This window comes from Eleutherodactylus coqui, chromosome 3, assembly GCF_035609145.1.
Source record: "Eleutherodactylus coqui strain aEleCoq1 chromosome 3, aEleCoq1.hap1, whole genome shotgun sequence".
NCBI lineage: Eukaryota > Metazoa > Chordata > Amphibia > Anura > Eleutherodactylidae > Eleutherodactylus > Eleutherodactylus coqui.
In genome coordinates this window covers 239771176-239790115 of record NC_089839.1, presented here as the reverse complement: position 1 = coordinate 239790115, position 18940 = coordinate 239771176, and the positions used below count along the sequence as shown (strand labels likewise).

The following is an 18940-nucleotide window of genomic DNA, read 5'->3' as shown; positions in this document are numbered from 1 at the left end:
TTTAATGATAGCAGGGAGAGAAAACGAATCAATTCTGCCATAGATTTTTTTTTTTACAGCGTTAATCATGCAGCATAAATGAGACATTCCATTTTTTCTGCGGGCCGGTAAGATTACAACGATACCAAAATTCTTACATTTTTTTAGGTTTTTCCACTTTTCTGCAATAAAAACCCTTTAAAAATTTTTTTTTTTATAAATCGCTACATGCAAAGTCCTGTAACTTTTTTATTTTTTGATGTATGGAGCTCTATGAGGGCTTTTTTTTTTGCAAGACAAGCTGTAGTTTTATTGGTACCATTTTAGGGTACATATGGCTTTTTTGATCACTTTTATTGCGTTTTTAGTGAGGCAAAATGCTAAAAATTAGCATTTTGCCTCAGTTTCTTAGCGTTTTGTTAAACGCTTTTTTCCGTGCACAGTCAAAAGCATGTGCATCTTATTGTACGTGTCGTTACGGACGCAACAATACCAAATATGTGGGGTTTTATTTTTTTTTTACCTTTTTTATGCCAATCTGAGAGAAAGCATAAAAAAATGTTTTTTTTACTCTTTTTTTTTATTAATTTTTTTAATCTTTTTTTTTTTTTTTTACAACATTTGTGTCCCCCTGGGGGACTTTGACCACAGCCCTGATGATCGCTGTGATAAGGCATGGCATGCCTTATCGCTTATACAGCGATCTTAGGCACTGGTAACACAGGACACCAGTGTCTGGCATCCTGTTACCATGGTGACAGGCCGGGCTCTCACGATAACATCGCGAGAGCCGGCCGAAGACACAGAGGGAGCGCGATCCCTCTGTGAACTCTTTCCCTGCTGCGATCTACTTAGATCGCGGCAGGGAAGGGGTTTACAGCGGGGGGCACATCTCCGATGCCCCCCCGCTGTTGCAGCGGGACGACGGCTGTGACTGACAGCCGACTCCCGCTGCGGGATAATGCGGGATCATATGTGATCTCGCGCTATTCCCAAGACGTAAGTTTAATCCCTGTTGCGGGAAGTACCCAGCTCCCAGGACGTAAACTTACGCCCTGGAGCGGGAATGGGTTAAGAGCCGTCCCAGCGATGATCGCTCCTGTGCTTTAACACATGAGTGACCATTGCTCAGTGAATAGAGTTAGAGCGGCTGGAGAGTGTTCTGGCCCACCTGCCTCCATTCACAGTAAGAAGACAATGATTCATAGATATACACAGAAGGATGAAGCGGCAAATCAACGATCATTTTATGATCTGCATGATGCATCTCTGATCATTCTTTTACTGTATGCATTTACACTGCACAATTATCGTGTAAACCACTCAATCGAACTAGCAATTTGCCCAATAATCGTGCCGTATAAAAGGGCCTTTAGTTCTCTCTCACCTGCGCACGAGTATCTTCATTTCCTGCACTGTAGAAGAAACTGCAATGAACCCCCTAAACAGTGCATCCTGGAGTCGGAATCCTCCCACACATGCTCATGACGTCAAATGGTCCTTCAGATTATCCAGCAGCTCTCCTATATGTATGACTGGTCACCTGATCATTAGACTGAAGGTCCTTTAGCCCTAAAGCTATTTCTTCCTCTGTTCAACTGCAGCGATCATCTGATTGTCTCCTTTGACTGTAGCTTAGTCTGGTGCCCAACCATTGCACCAGGGACATATGCCCCCCTGCCCCCCAGCTATGCCCCTTAACCAAGTCCTGTTATGTAATTTTCCACTTATTTAGCAAAAATAAAAAACACACAGAAACAAGGCTGTAAGTGTGTTTATTTGAAATAGCTGAAGCACAGAAAGCAATGATCCAGAAGTACATTTTGATCATTTGTTTTATATAAGAGACATTATATTTTAGTTAATTTGTTGTTTATATGCAGCATTTCTTCATTAAGCCATAGCAGTATCATTATATCATTTCTTCATTTATTACGTTATACAAGAATCCAGATGACGTCTCAGAATTTGTTCCATTTTTAAAAGACAAATGGGAGATTATAGTCATTATGGACAACATTTCGCTTGTCAAGGAAGCAAGGAAGCAAGGTAGTCCCATGGCCTACAAGAGACAAGGTACACAAAGTTATAATACATAGTTATAGATTACTAATAGAGATGAGCAAGCATACTCGTTAAGGACAAATACTCGAGCGAGTATCGTCCTTTTCGGTTATCTGCCTGCTATCCGCAAAGATTCAGGTGCCGGCGGGGGAGAGCCGGGGTGAACGGGTTGGGGGGGGGGGGGGGGGAGGAATCTCTCCCTCTCTCCCCTCCCCCTCTCCCTCCTGCTCACTCCTGCAACCCACCGCTCACACCCGCTGGCACCGGAATCTCTGCGGATGAGCAGGCAGCTACTCGAAAAGGATGATATTCGTTCGAGTATTTGTCCTTAACGAGTATGCTCGCTCATCTCAAATTACTAACATAACAAAATGTTAAAAACATGAAGGGGTCTGAGTGCTTTTAGATTGCACAGTAGATAGGATATTTGGGACAGTATAATATATTGCCAGAAAGGTGTGGATACCTAACCATTACATCTTTATTAAAGATGAGCGAGCACCAAAATACTCGGGTGCTTGTTGCTCGAGTCGAACTTTCCGCGATGCTCGAGAGTTCGTTTCGAATAACGAATCCCATTGAAGTCAATGGGCGACTCGAGCATTTTTGTATATGACCGATGCTCCGCTTAGGTTTTCACGTGTGAAAATCTGGAAAACCTACGAAAGTGATGGAAACGACAGATACGGATAGGGCAGGCGAGGGGCAACATGCAGGGCTGCATCTCAGGTTCCCAGGTCTCACTATTAAGCCACAAAAGCGGCAAGAGTGTGCCCCCCCCAACAATTTTTACTTCGGACAAACCCTCATTAGCAAGGCACACCTTAGCTAAGCACCACACTACCTCCAACCAAGCACAAGCACTGCCTGTGGAACACACCACTGCCTCTTCTCCTGGGTTACATGCTGCCTAACCCACCGCACGACCCAGTGTCCACAGCGCACACAAAAGTGTCCCTGCGCAGCCTTCAGCTGCCCTCATGCCACACGCTGGCCTCATAGCCACACCACCCTCATGTCTATTTATAAGTGCGTCTGCGATGAGGAGGAACTCGAGGCACACACTGCAGAGGGTTGGCAGGGCCAGGTAGCGACCCTCTTTAAAAGGAGGTCGGGGGGGGGGGGGGCGATAGCCCACACTACTGTTGAGAATCGATGAGAAATTGACGTTCGATCTTCATTCCAATCCTAGGCCACCTCCGTCAGGAGCTGCAAACGTGGTCATAAAGGGGACTCAGGTGCCAGCCCAGCACTTCTACACATCTCCACAATGCAGCAATACTCGGTGTGGGAAGTATGTGAGCGGGCCCTGGGTCTGCCTCTGTCTTGTGTGGTCCAAGGTGCTGCGAGTGATATAGCAATGGGGAATCTATGTGTCCACACACTACTCATTCTGTTTGGGTGTCGGATACCTCATCAACAACGCAAGGGGTAAACAATCTGCACTCTGCACCCTACCCAAGTCTGTCAGTGTTTTGGGGACAGACAGGTAAAACACCTCTATGGGAAGTCTGTGTGCACCCACAGCATGGGTGAGTCCACGGAACTTAAAGACAGTACACAAAGAAAATCAGAGTGCCCAAACATGGCAGACTTTCACTGCGTCGAGGACATAGGCCTCTGTACAAACCCTCAGCAATCACGGGCATAGAGCGGACTCCGATGCTAGCGCAGCTGTGCACGTCTCATTAGCGCTGTATCGCTCCTCTTGTTTGTCCCAATGCAGTGCCCCGGATAGCTGTGGTAACGTGAGAGAAAATACATGTTGGCTTCGGCCCACACTCCATGCCCTAGTCAGTCTGGTTTTTTTTATAGTGCCAGGCAGGTACAACACCGCTATGGGAAGTCTGTGTGAACCCACAGCATGGGTGGGTCCCAGGAACCCACAGACGGTACATAAAGAAATCCCATTGCAGTGCCCCAGATAGCTGTGGTAACGTGAGAGAAAATACATGTTGGCTTCGGCCCACACTCAATGCCCTAGTCAGTCTGGGTTTTTCTTTGGGCCAGATAGGTGGAACACCGCGATAGAAAGACTTAGTGCACCCATAGTATACACAGACCCCTGTAATATTCCTGTAGCAAAGGTATAAGCTGACCCCAGTAACAGTTACGTTGCAGAAGTCTAGGGAGACCCCAGTAACTTTTCTGTAGTAACAGTATAGACAGACTCCAGTAACATTTCATTAGCAGAAGTATAGGCAGAGCCCTGTAAATTTCTGTAGCAGAAGTATAGGCAGACCCCAGTAACATTTATGTAGCAGCAGTATACGCAGACCCCCTAGTAACATTTATGTAGCAGCAGTATTGGCAGACCCCTGTAACATTTGTGTAGCAGCAGTATAGGCAGACCCCTGTAACACTTGTGTAGCAGCAGTATAAGCAGACCCCTGTAACATTTGTTTAGCAGCAGTATAAGCAGACCCCTGTAACATTTATGTAGCAGCAGTATAGGCAGACTCCTGTAACATTTAAGTGACAGCAGTATAGGCAGACTCCAGTAACATCCTTGTGGCAGCAGTATAGGCAGACCCCTGTAAAATTTATGTGGCAGCAGTATAGGCAAACCCTAGTAACATCCTTGTGGCAGCAGTATAGGCAGACCCCTGTAACATTTACGTGGCAGAAGTATAGGCAGACCCCTGTAACATTTATGTGGCAGAAGTATAGGCAGACCCCTGTAACATTTAAGTGGCAGCAGTATAGGCAGACCACAGTAGCATCCTTGTGGTAGCAGTATAGGCAGACCCCTGTAAAATTTACATGGCAGCAGTATAAGCAGACCCCTGTAACTTTCTTGTAGCAGAAGTATAGGCAGGCAGACCCATTAAAATTTCTGCAGTAATAGTATAGGCCAACCTCAGAACCATTGGCGTACCATGGGCGTAGGCGAAGGCCGGAAAAATTAGTTGGATAAGAGTGTAGGCGTGGGCCCGAAAAATAAGTGTACCAAGAGTACAAGTGTACCTCTGAAAAATTTATCAACCGAGAGGGCAAGTGAAACCCATAAAAATTTTTTGAAAGATACAGCTCAATGTTGCTTAATTTGTAACAGAGCCTGTAGGTAGCCCTGTTGAAAAAATTGGTTCATGTTAAAGTATCAATACTTTTGAAACTTTGAAAAATTGTAAAAACATTGGTAGATGAGCCTTTTGGGCCGCAGAAAAATTGGCCATTCAGCGCGAGGACATGTTGTTTCTGGAGGAGGAGTAGCAGGAGGAGGACTTATGTCAGAGCCAGATTGACAAAGATGAATGCCCCATTTTCCCGGTGATAGAGAAGAGTGCTTTTATCTGCGGTTGCAGCGGAAAGAATCTTTAGGTTCCGTTGCTCTCCGCCGGTGGAGAAGAGAAGTCTGGGGAAATCCAAACTTTGTTCATCTTTAGGAGTGTAAACATGTCGGCACTGTCAGTTGACAGGTGGGTACGCTTATCCATGATGATTCCCCCAGCTGCACTAAACACCCTCTCTGACAAGATGCTAGCACAGGGCAGGCCAGCACCTCCAGGGCGTACAGCGCAAGTTTGTGCCATGTGTCCAGCTTTGACACCCAATACTTGTATGGAGCAAAGGCATCACGGAGGATGGTGGTATGATTGGCTACGTACTCCCTCACCATCTTTTTACAGTGCTCCCTCCGACTCAGCCTTGACTGGGGAGTGGTGACACAGCCTTGCTGGGGAGCCATAAAGCTGGCAAAGGCCTTGGAGAGTGTTCCCCTGCCTGCGCTGAACATGCAGCCTGATCTCCGCGCCTCCCCTGCTACTTGGCACTCGGAACTGCGCCTTCTGCCGCTAGCGCTGTCAGATGGGAAGTTTAGCATCACTTTGTCCACCAGGGCCCTGTGGTATTGCAGCACTCTCGTACCCCTTTCCTTTTCTGGAATGAGAGTGGAAAGGTTCTCCATGTAATGTGGGTCGAGAAAGGTGTAACCCAGTAATCCGTGTTGGACAGAATGCGTCTAACGCAAGGGTCACGAGAAAGGCATGCTAACATGAAGTCAGCCATGTGTGCCAGGGTGCCAGTACGCAAGACATGGCTGTCCTCGCTAGCAAGATGACTTTCAGGATCCCCCTCCTCCTCCACAGCCCATACACGCTGAACAGATGAGAGGCAAGCTGCATGGGTACCCTCTGCAGTGTGCTCAGCTGTCTCTTCCCCCTCCTCCTGCTCCTCACCCTCCTCCTCCTCCTCCAAAATGCGCTGAGATATAGACATGAGGGTGGTCTGGCTATCAAGCGACATACTGTCATCCCCCGTCTCCTGTTTCAACCGCAAAGCGTCGGCCTTTATGCTTTGCAACGAATTACTCAGCAGGCATAGCAGCGGGATGGTAATGCTAATGATTGCAGCATCGCCTCTCACCATCTGGGTAGACTCCTCAAAGTTTCCGAGGACCTGGCAGATGTCTGCCATCCAGGCCCACTCCTCGGTAAAGAATTGGGGAAGCTGACTACTACTACGCCGCCCATGTTGGAGTTGGTATTCCACTATTGCTCTACGCTGCTCATACAGCCTGGCCAACATGTGCAGCGTAGAATTCCACCGTGTCGGCACGTCGCACAGCAGTCGGTGCTCTGGCAGATTAAATCGATGTTGCAGGGTCGTCAGGGTGGCAGCGTCCGTGGTGGACTTGCGGAAATGTGCGCAGATGCGGCGTACCTTGCCGAGCAGGTCAGACAAGTGCGGGTAGTTTTTCAGAAACCGCTGAACCACCAGATTGAAGACGTGGCATGGCACGTGTGTGAGGCTGCCGAGCTGCAGAGCCGCCACCAGGTTACGGCCGTTATCACACACGACCATGCCTGGTTGGAGGCTCAGCGGCAAAAGCCAGAGGTCGGTCTGCTCTGTCAGACCCTGCAACAGTTCGGGGGCCGTGTGCCTCTTGTCACCTATGCTGAGTAGTTTCAGTAGTGCCCCTGCCCGCCAGTACTTGTCCACGTGTCCGTGGTTAAGTGGACCTTCCCAGTAATCGCGTTGGTGATGGCACGATTGATGTTGCGGGAGACGTGCTGATGTAGGGCTTTGACGGCGCACCAGGAAAAATAGTGGTGACTGGGGACCGAGTAGCGTGGGACCGCCGCCACCATCCTGTTTTTGAAAGCCTCCATTTCCACAAGCCTGTACGGCAGCATCTCCAGGCTGATTAATTTGGCAATGTGCACGTTTAACGCTTGAGTGTGCGGGTGCGTGGCGGCTCCAACGCTTGCGCTAGCGACAGCTGAACGCTGCGCTGAGAGACATTGCTGGATGGGGTCGAGGACAGCGGAGGTGAGGGTGTGGGTGCAGGCCTGAAGGCGCTCATGCCTGTGTCCTGAGAGGGAGGTTGGATCTGAGTGGCAGGTTGGGGCACAGGGGAAGAGGCAGTGGTGTGACCCGGAGGCTGTGAACGGCCTTCGTTCCACCTTGTGGGGTGCTTGGCCATCATATGCCTGCGCATGCTGGTGGTGGTGAGGCTGGTAGTAGTGGCTCCCCGGCTGATCTTGGTGCAACACAGGTTGCACACCACTGTTTGTCGGTCGTCCGCGCTCTCACTGAAAAACATCCACACCTTTGAACACCTAGGCCTCTGCACGGTGGCTTGGCGCGAGGGGGTGCTTTGGGAAACAGTTGGGGAATTCTTTGCTCTGTCCCTGCCTCTACCCCTGGCCACCCCACTGCCTCTTCCAACCTGTCCTGCTGCTGCACTTGCCTCCCCCTCTGAAGACCTGTCCTCAGTTGGCTTAGCAAACCAGGTGGGGTCAGTCACCTCATCGTCCAGCTGCTCATCCTCTGTGTGCTCCTCCCTTGGACTTACTGCCCTTACTACTACCTCACTGATAGACAACTGTGTCTCCTCATCATCGTCCTCCTCACCCACTGAAAGCTCTTGAGACAGTTGCCAGAAGTCCCCAGCCTCCTCACTCCGGGAACTTTCCAAAGGTTGGACATCGGTCACGACAAACTCCTCAGGTGAGAGAGGAACCATTTTTTCCCACTCAAGGCAGGGACCCGAGAACAGTTCCTGGGAGTCTGCCTGCTCATCAGAATGTATCATTTTCATGGAGTGAGGAGGCTGGGAAGAAAGAGGAGCAGCAGCCAGATGATTCAGAGTTGCAGCAGTGGACTGCGTAGAAGACTGGGTGGTCGATACATTGCTGGATGCATTTTCTACCATCCATGACAGGACCTGCTCACACTGCTCTGTTTGTAATAAAGGTCTACCACGTGGACCCATAAATTGTGATATGAAGCTGGGGATCCCAGAAACTTGCCTCTCTCCTAATCCCGCAGCAGCCGGCTGTGGACCAGGAACTCGGCCTGTGCCCACACCCTCACTTGGACCTCCGCGTCCTCGCCCGCGTCCACGTCCTCGACCCCTACCCCTACCCCTCAGCATGGTGGATTACAAATAGAGCAGACACAGAGTAATGTAAATAATTATGGAATTATTTGCGTACACTTTCACGCTGAGAGCGGTATTGTAACACTAACTGCAGGCAGAAACAAAGAAAACAGAAGGCTGCAAACTGGCCTAGCTGTGCAGTAGTGATGCACTAAAACTCCCACCAGACACCCAGTAAAATTTAAATTGTCAAAGGTAGCCCAACAAAGGAGAATTGTTTTTTTTTTGGAAAAAGAATAAAGGCTATATAGTGTGTATATCACTTTCCCTCTATCAGTGGCTGTGTTCGACGTACGCTGTGCGTAAATGTTCACTGCAGACACCGACCGGTGTAAATAATTATGGAGTTATGTGCGTAGACTTTCTCGCTGAGAGCGTTATTCTAAGGCAAACTCCAGCAGATAAAAGTAGTGAGGAAGGCCACAAACAGGCCTAACTGTGCAATAGTGCTGGACTACAACTCCCACCAGACACCCAGTAAAATTTAAACGGTCAAAGGTAGCCCGACAAAGGAAAATTGTTTTTTTTTTGGAAAAAGAATACAGGCTATATAGTGTGTATATCACTTTCCCTCTATCAGTGGCTGTGTTCGCCGTACGCTGTGCGTAAAAATTCACTGCAGACACAGACCGGTGTAAATAATCATGGAGTAATGTGTGTACACTTTCACACTGAGACCGGTTAGTGTAAGGCAAACTCCAGGCAGAAAAAAATTGTAAGGAATGCTGCAAACAGGGCTAGCTGTGCAATAGTGATGGACTACTACTCCCTCCAGACAGCCTTTAAATGCAGACGGTTAGAGGTAGCCCTGAGAAGGACCGTTGGGGTTCTTTTAGACAGGATCCTACACTACCACTGTCCCTATCTCAGCACCCTTTCCCCCTATACTCTGTATAATAGACTGCAGACTTAGAACGCTATAGCTGTAATAGCCTGCACAGCCCGAGATGGAAAAAAAAGTTTTTGGTGCAAAACTGCTCCCAGCAGCCACAACAGTATTGCACACGGTCAGATGTGGCCCTAAGAAGGACCGTTGGGGTTCTTGTAGACAGAATCCTACACTAACACTATCCCTATCTCGTCAGCAGCACTCTCCCTAATCTCCCCCAGTGTGTGTCTGAGGTGAGCCGCGGGCAGGACCGCTTTAAGTACTCGGCGGTCACTTGATCTCACCAGCCACTCACTGCAGGGGGATGGGATAGGGCTGGCACATCACAGGAGGAAGTGGTAATGCCTTCCCTGCATGTCTATTTGCTAAAAAATGGCGCTGAACATGAAGGGAAGGAAATGGAATTGACTCGAGGACCGCGTGGTGCTAGGAGAAAACATCATTCACTTCTGTAAAGAAGCTGAAGCTTGGGCATCATGGGACCTTCTAAGAGGACAATGATCCCACATACCTCAAAGTCCACCAAGGATTAGTTTCTGAAGTCCTGGAGTGGCGCAAAGTCGAAAATCATCAGCTCACCCATTTATATAGATCTGCTGTATACCACATGTTTGGATCCAGTCCCGAGTGCCAGGGACCCACAGTACAGAGAAGTCTTGAAGCAAAATAATCCAGCATTCGACATTGAAATGATAAAAAACCTTTTGGTTTAGTAGCGAAAATGTAAAATTGCACAGCAAACAATGAAGGTGGGAAAACAAGCAAAGCTACTGTACATTTTAGCTGTGCTTCTTTCCCTCTAATGTTGTTTGTTGTGTAGTTTTAATTATTACTCATAAACCAGAAGTTCTTATCATTTCACCACTGGATGCTGGATTGTTTCGCTTCAAGATTCTAGACTGACTTGAACTCCATAGAAAACATGTAGTGGGATGTGAAGAGGGCAGATGCAGCATGCAAAGCCCAAAATATTAGTGAGCTTGTGGTCATTGACCATGAAGAATAGGCTAAGATTCCTCAGAAATGCTATCAGAAACCTGTGCGTCACGTGTAGCAGGTCATTCTAGAGTGCTGTACTATGGTAAGTACTAAAAACACTTGACATGGAGGGGTTGTAGAATTCTGAGACTGCAGTAGACATTAAAAGCAGCATTTTGTATTGAATTTGGAGAAACTACTTGCTATATCAGTTGTGATGAGCTATTTAAATTGTTGTTTTGATTGTTTTTTGCAAACAGCTGAAAGTTTTTGTAGATTTGGGAAATATAATTTTCAATGGTGGTTGAATAATTCTGATTGCAAAGGCATATACATGTATAATTATCATATATATAATACTATATAATATATCAAATAATGAGAAGTAAAATGAAATTAACTTAGCATAACTCATGTGTAACATTGTAATAGGATTAAACTCACTCCTCAAAGCATTTAGGGTATGGTAGATTCCCTCCGAGGCACTTGCTTTTTAACTTTCTGGGAATATATATTACAGATCCAGGCAGACATTCAAAATGAACAGTTTCATCATGTTGAAATACACATCTTTTGTCAGGGATCCTCAAATTTCCTGTACAGGATTTTTTCTTTTGTTTGTTCCACAGTACCCTAATACGATTTTCATTCATTTTTTCAGCATATATAAAGCATGACCCTAAGACACAAAGAGGGATATTTTGTTACAAAAATAAATACTAAATGGTCATGGCACTTTGAGACAATTTGTGTTAAAGGGTTTTTCCAGGCAAGATTGTCTGGGATCCACCACTCTGCTGATCGTCTGGCATCCGGAGTGGCAGTTTCCAGCCAATCAACGATTGATGACTTAAGGCCCATTTAGACACAACGATTATCGCTCAAAGGTCGCTCAAAAGACATTTTTTGAGCAATAATCGTTGTGTGCATTTACACGGCAAGATGATCGCTCAAAATTCTCTCAAACGTCAGTTTGAGTGACAGTTTTGAATGTGCACTTTGCATAAGTGTCGAAAAGAAGGCTTACGCTGTATGGAGAAGACAAGCGGGACCACTATCTTCTGCATACAGCTGTTGTCTTCTCGGAGCGCTCAGCTGAGCACTCCGAGTGGGGGGTATGCAGAAGACAAGCGGGGCCACTTGTCTTCTGTATACAGCTGTTTTCTTCTCAGAGCGCTCAGCTGGTATAGAGCTGAGCGCTTCGAGCGAGGTATACAGAAGACAGCTGGAGCACTGTCTTCTGCATACTCCTGCTGTGTTAACCGAGCATGCACAACTGGTATACAGCTGAGCACTCTGAGCGGGGTTTGCAGAACACAGCTGGACCTCTGTCTTCTTCATACTCCGGCTGTGTTCCCCGAGCGGGATACCAGCTGAAACAATAGTATCAGCGGTATCCCACTGAGAACTCAGTGTGCGGCGCTGATAAGGCCCATTGTTCTCTTTAAGCTTGCTGAAAGACAACGATAAACGACTCGTTAACGAAAACTGCACAATGTCTGTGCAGTTAGACTCAACGATTCTCGCTCAAAGGACAGCTTTGAGCGATTTTTGAGTGAGAATCGTTTGGTCTAAATGGGCCTTTATGCTGAGGAAAGGTCATCAATAGTATTTTGCCTGTGAACTGCCTCTAACATGTAATAACTAGCAAAAGTGCAAATGGCTTAGTTAACTAAAACAATATTTTTGTATTGAAAAATTCCTAAAGTGCTCGCTGCTAGGGGTCTCCTCACTTCTTACTAATTTGCTGTCCAAAGTTGTCATCAAGTAAAGTGCATCTCTAGTAACAGATAAGTCACACACAGAAAGCGAAAGAGGTTAATAATTCATGCTGCCCAGAGAAGTCTATGAAGAGGAAAGGGGAGAGAAATTTATGCACAAATTAACTCTTGCACAGCCTATATTAATCTTTATGTAGAGCTTTGCTTAAAAACCAAATTATGGCATTGCTACTTCTCTATGCACAATACATCTCAGCATTCCTTTTGAGTCCACATCTCCCCACCTCCCCACCCTGGCCCATCACTCATCAACCAGGACATCAAATTATTGTCTAAAGTGATGGCCGACAGACTCAGCAAACACATGTAGGCTTGGCAAAGGTGGGGTTTGTGAAAGGCTGCTCGGCAGTCACAAATATTTGCAAAGTCCTGGAAACACTTGATACCATGCAACGAGTGCACCTATATCATTCGCCCCAATCTAAGACGTTCAGCTCAATTCTATTAGCATTGGTTGCAGTAAAAGCATTCAATAGTGCAAACTGGGACTGGCTAAACCTGGTGCTAAACAAAATGAATATCGAAAGTACCATTAGAACTTACATTGACATTCCATACAGCAACCCCAGAGCCAAAATACATACGCCAGGCTTTTTGTCAACCCCGGTTGAACTACACAAGAGCACAAGTTGCTACTATTCGACCTAGCGCTAGAGCCACTAATCAAAAGATTGACTGAGTCAGACGTGTATAAAGGCATAAGTATAGGCTCCCAAGAATTAAAGCTTACCCAATTCGCAGATGACATTTAACTGTTCCTAGAACACCCAAAAATGCACCAGAAACCACTATTAACAATGATAACTGAGTATGAGGCCTTCTCGGACTGTAAAATAAACCCCTTTAAAAGTGAGATACTAGAACTAGGTGCACTCTGCCCTACAACGCTAGGGACGTCGCTTGTCTGACCACCATAGAAAACCATTTATCACATACCTAAGCATCAAAATGGGAAGCACGCCAATCTCCATCTACAGGCTGAACTACCCACCGCTATTTGATAGAATTAAAAAAGAACTAAAGCAATGGCTACATCTGCCACTATCCTTATCGGGACGATGCCACCTGATAAAAATGATGAGCTTCTCAAAACTATTATACCCAATGCAGATGATCCCACTACTGCTCAAACACCAAAACATGACCTACCTAAACTTGGAATTCACTAAATATATTTGGGCAGCCAGAAAACCCTGCCTCTCACTCAAAAAGCTAATGCTGGACAAAGGAGAGGGAGGAATAGACTTTCTAAATATAAGAAATTACAGCATAGCTTGCCTAACTCACCACATAGATTGGATACAACAGACTGACGCTTATTCCTGCAGGGAAATTGGATCCAACTTAGCTGCACCCTGAGTCTTAGTAGTTTGTCTACATACAGCTTATGCAACCCTCCCAACAGACATAAAGAAATCCCAGCTACTAAGAGACACCATAATCACTTGAAGGGAACTTAGAAAGGCTTACGGCCTCCCCTTCCTCATATCTAAGAATATGCCTCTGATAGGTCACCCCAACTTTAGCAGGGGACAAAATGACAAGGTTTTGAAAACATGGCCCAAATCTAGCCGCCTACTTCATGCATGACACAGAGCGAAGAAAGCTCACCCAACTAGAACTACAACACAAATTCCATCTATTGCCCTCACAATTCTTACAAATCAAACAGGCCCATTCCTTCTGTAAAAACAGGATGACAAATCTTGCAATGGAAGCGGAGGTCACTGACTGCATGTACCAATGTCCCTCTGCAGAATGTGCCACCCCTCCCACTCTCCTCACTTTTTACCCTTAAAGGTAACACCCTTTTTTTTCAAATTTACCCCCAGACTGGAGGTTGCAGCCCCTACTTAGCCTTAAAGGCATGCTCCATCCATTCAGTCCATGACCACTTCCTTATGTATTTTACAGCCTTTCAGTATGTGTACACAGAGGTCAGTTAGATTCTCCTCAGTTTATACACACACAGTACATACACATAGAAATGAAGTAGATACTCCTTGGTACATATACATAGAGAAATGTTAGAGTCTCCTCAGTAAATACACATAGAGGTGAGGTAGATTCTCCTCACTATACAAATAATTTCCCAAGGCTTTATGGTTTCTGAGAAAAGAACTCTCAAATGTATCATGGATTATCACAGTTTTTCATGCATAGAATTGAAAATTGGTGTTGTGACCCGTTTATGTTTCCTATTTAGGACTTAAAGAATGGTTGTGGCAAATTTCACGTTTGTGCGGTACAGATGTATGTTATTAGTTACATTACATTGGGGGGTCACCTATTTTGGCACTTAGAATTGAATAATCAAGTTGTGACCCCTTTATTTTCCTATATACAGCCTAAAGAATGGTCGTGCCAAATTTCAAGTTTACACGACATCGGGAAGTTAGAGAATTAGATAAAGGTACATAACATAGAGGGTCACTTACTGTCACACTTAGAATTACATAATTAAGTTGTGACCCATTTAGTTTTCCTATTTACGACCAAAAGAAGGGTTGTACCAAATTTCAAGTTCGTACGACACCGGGAAGCTAGAGAATTAGATTAGATACATAACATAGGAGGTCACTTACTTTTGCACTTAGAATTGAATAATCAAGTTGCAACCCCTTTACTTTTCCTATGTAGGAACTAAAGAATGGTCATGGCATATTTCTAGTTTGTACAACACAGAGAAGTTAAAGAATAAGATTAAGAACATTACATAGGGGATCACTTTTGCACTTTGAATTCAATAATCAAGTTGTGATCCCCTTACTTTTCCTATTTACAACCTAAAGAATGCTTCTGCCAAATTTCTGGTTTTTACGTCACTAAGAAGTTAGAGAATTAGATTAGGTACATTACATAGGGGTTCACTTACTTTTGCAGTGAGTAGTGCGGAAGTATCGCGTGATTCCGCATCATAGCCCAGCACTGACACGCCAAGCGCTGCTCTGTGCATGTGCGGCGGCTCGCCGGCCAAGACACTCGCGGTGGATCCGGAAAGGTGAGTATGGGGTCTCTTGGGGCACACCCGGTCTGATTCCGCTGCGAGTTTTCGCTGTCAAAATCTGAGCAGGACGTGGGCATGAGGCCTAAGAAAGCCAAGACTGCAAAATTTAAAAAAAGACTTGCTTCGGCCAAGCAGCACTTCCAGTGGACTACTGAAGAGTGGAAGAAGGTCTTATGGACTGATAAATCAAAATTTTACAACTTTGGTACACCTTGCAAGGTTTTTGTATGCTTTCAAGTCGGTGAAAGGATGGTCCCTGAATGTGTGACACCAATTGTCAAACATGGAGGAGAGAGTGTGATGGTCTGGAACTCTTTCACTGGATCCAGAAATAGCAACTTGTAGAGGGTGACTGGCACACTGGACAAAAAGGGCTATCATAGTATTTTGATAAACCCTGCAATACTGGTGTACACTTATTTGGTCAGGGGTTCAAATTACAGAAAGATAATGATTCAAAACATACTTCTAGGTTGTGTCAACATTACTTGGGAAGACAAGAAGAAGCTGGTAGGCTTCAAGGAATGGAATGTCCTCCACTCCAGACAGTGAATTACCTATATGATGGGTACCTTGCTAGAGACGGGTTGCACCTTACAAAGACAGGTAAGCAAATATGTGGTGGGCACCTTGCTACACATCAGGAGAGCTTCAAACTAGAAGGATATGGGAAGAGAAGTAAAACGCCAAGCAAAAATATACAGCTAAGGAATACTATTGAGAATCTTGCTATTAGAAGTGGAAAGAAATAACAACGACAAAAAATTCAGAAGCAATGAAAGGGAGAAAGAGACACCGATCACAAACTAAAATGTGTCTACACAAATGCACAGAGAATGGAAAACAAACAAGGAGAAATAGAGCTCTTAACACAGAAAGAGCTATATGATGTTATAGGCATCACAGAAACTTGGTGGAATGATACACATGATTGGAATACAAGACTTGAAGGACACAACTCATTTACAATAAACAGACCAATAAAAGGGGAGGAGGTATTGCGTTGTATGTTTGGAAAGCATAAACCTCCACAGAGATTCAAGCTTCAGAGAATGGTAGTTCTGTAGAAACTGTTTGGGTAAGAATACAAAGAGAGAACAGAAAGGACAACATTGTAGGCATTCTCTATAGGCCACCTGGACAAGCAGAAGATATGGATGAACTCTTTCTACATCAGATGGCAAAGTTCTAAAAAAAGCATGACATAGTGATCATGGGAGATTTTAACTATCCAGACTTTTATTGGGAATCTCTCTAAGGCAAAAATAAGGTGTCCAACAAATTCTTATCCCCTCTTGCTGACAACTTTATCTTCCAATAGGTAGAAGAAAAAACAAGGGGATCTGCTATCTTGGACCTAACTCTTATCAACAGGGAAGAAATAGTTGAGGAAGTACGGGAGGCTGGGACCTTAGGTGGCAATAATCATGTTATCATTGAATTTTGGATAGCATGGGGAGGAAGACCTGAAAAGACTTAGACTTTAAGGTTGAATTTCAGAAAGGCAGATTTTAATGAACTCGGAAAAAGGGTAAGAAGGATCCAATGGCTGGATGTTCTTAAGGGCAGAAATGTCTAAGAAGCTTGGGAAATATTGTGAAATGAGATTCTCCAAACACAATTGCTAAACAGTCCCTAAAAAAAAGGAAAGATGGAAAGCATTTAAAGAGATGAGGATGGACGAACACAAAACGTTAATGCATGCTAAAAAGGAAGAAAAATATGCTTATCAAATGTAAAGATGGGGGCATATTTAAATATAATGCAGTCTGCAGAAACTGCAGGACAAGTGTCAGAAAAAATAAAGCAAATAATGAGTTGAAGCTTGAAAGAGACCCAAAGCAATAAAAAAAGAAATTGGGGTATGTCAAAAGCAATGGTTAAAAATGATGTTGAGAAGACCAAACTTTTAAATTCCTATTTTATACTAAAGGAAGCAGCAGAGGTAATGGCCGAACCACTCGCCATAATCTTTGAAAATTCCGGAAGAACAGATGTCCCAGAAGATAGGGCCAACATTTGCCCTTCTCCTATTTTCAAAAAAGGGAAGAAGGTGGACCCAGGAAACTACAGGCCTGTGAGCCTGACTTGTATACTGAGAAAGATCTTTGAACAAATTATTAAACAGCATGTATGCAAGTACATGGATGAGAATAGAGTAAATAACTAGAGCCAGCATGGGTTTGTAACAAACAAGTCATGCCAGACTAATCTAATTTTCTTTTTAATAACAAAAATCACTGACTAGGTTGATCACTGAAATACAGTAGATATAGTATATCTTGATTTTAGCAAAGCATTTAACAAAGTATCTTATACCATTCCTATAGACAAAATGATCAAATATAGGATTGACAAGGCAACCGTTACATGGATTCACAACTGGTTGTGTGATTGTACTCAAAGAGTGGTCATAACTGGCTACACATCAAAGTGGGAGAATATCTCAGGTGGGCTACCACAATGCTCTGTCCTGGACCTAGTGTTGTTCAACATCTTTATAAATGATCTAGAAGAAGGAATTGGAGTGAATTGAAGGGAAAGTTATCAAATTTTCATATTTGCCAATGATACAAAACTAGAGGGATGGCTAACACTGGAGAAGAGAGAGAGGATTCAAAAAGATCTAGACAAGCTTGAACATATGACAGGGACTTACAGAATGGTATTTAACAAGGAGAAATGCAAAGTCCTACATCTGGGTAAGAAAAATAAAGAAAAAAGCACATACAGAATGAGAGGAATTGGGCTAAGCAGCAGCACATGTGAAAAAGACGAGTAAACTAATACATTACAGACTAAACATGTGTCAGTGTAATGCAGTAGAACAGAAGGCAAACACAGTTCTGGGATGCACTATGAGGTAATTATTCTGCACCTACTCTTCCGTAGTCAGACCTCATCTGGAATACTCTGTCCAGTTCTGGGCACCCCAATTAAAAAAAAAGAAATGGACAAAGGTGAGCAAGTTCAGAGAAGAGTTACGAAGATGGTGAGCGGTCTGTGAACCATGTCCTATGAAGAATGGTTAAAAGATCTGGGAATGTTTAGCTTGAAAAAAAGAAGGCTGAGAGACTCAATAGCTGTCACAGTGCAGAAAATTCAGCCCTTTTCTCATTTGTGAATATTGTAGATAGAGAAAGGATTGAGGGTGGAGCCAAACCCGGTGGAAGGTGATAAACCAATAAGATTCTTGAATTATAGGTTTTTGGGATGATAGAGGTGATGCCTGCCAGAAAACGCTCCACCTAGGGGGGCATGAATGTGACGAGGAGAAAAGAAAAAAAGTCTGGTAAAAAGACGCAACATTCTAAAATTGATAGAAACTGAAGGTCATGGATACGGCAGTAAGAGAACTTCTCTTTCATTAGACAACGTGAAAAGATGACATAAAAAGCCAGCAAAATTATATATATAATATATATATATATTTTATTTTTTTTATTTTTTTATTTTTTCACACGCACACACACACTTTTTTAGATATTGCATTCCTCAATATGTGGTATATCTATTTTAAACCGCCGTTTGTACTAGTCAAAAACCAAAGAAAGATGCACTAAGTAATATATCTATTTTTGTGTATTTATTTTTATATTGATGTTCTCATTACTGTTATTAATATTTGATTCTATTCCATTTCATATCAGATATTCTATATAAAATGGCAAAAGCCACCACTCTCTGACGGATCACTAGTTCTCTAACTTCTCGGTGTCGTACAAAAGTGAAATTTGGCACAACAATTTTTAGATCGTAAATAGCAAAAGTAAAGGGGTGGCAACTAGATTATTTAATTCTAATTGCAAAAGTAAGTGACGCCCTATGTTATGTAACTTTCCTGTGTCATACAAACT

At 44.3% G+C, this 18940-nt stretch overlaps 1 protein-coding gene across 1 annotated transcript in view; it reads right to left on the bottom strand.

Moving 5' to 3' along the window:
* Positions 1–10735: 10735 nt before the first annotated feature.
* Positions 10736–18940, bottom strand: part of LOC136620288 (complement factor H-related protein 2-like) — a 52098-nt gene continuing 43893 nt past the window's right edge. Inside the window, exon 6 of the mRNA XM_066594989.1 lies at positions 10736–10974. Within this exon, the coding sequence (XP_066451086.1) occupies positions 10736–10974 (239 nt within the window). The remainder of the gene's footprint in view (positions 10975–18940) is intronic.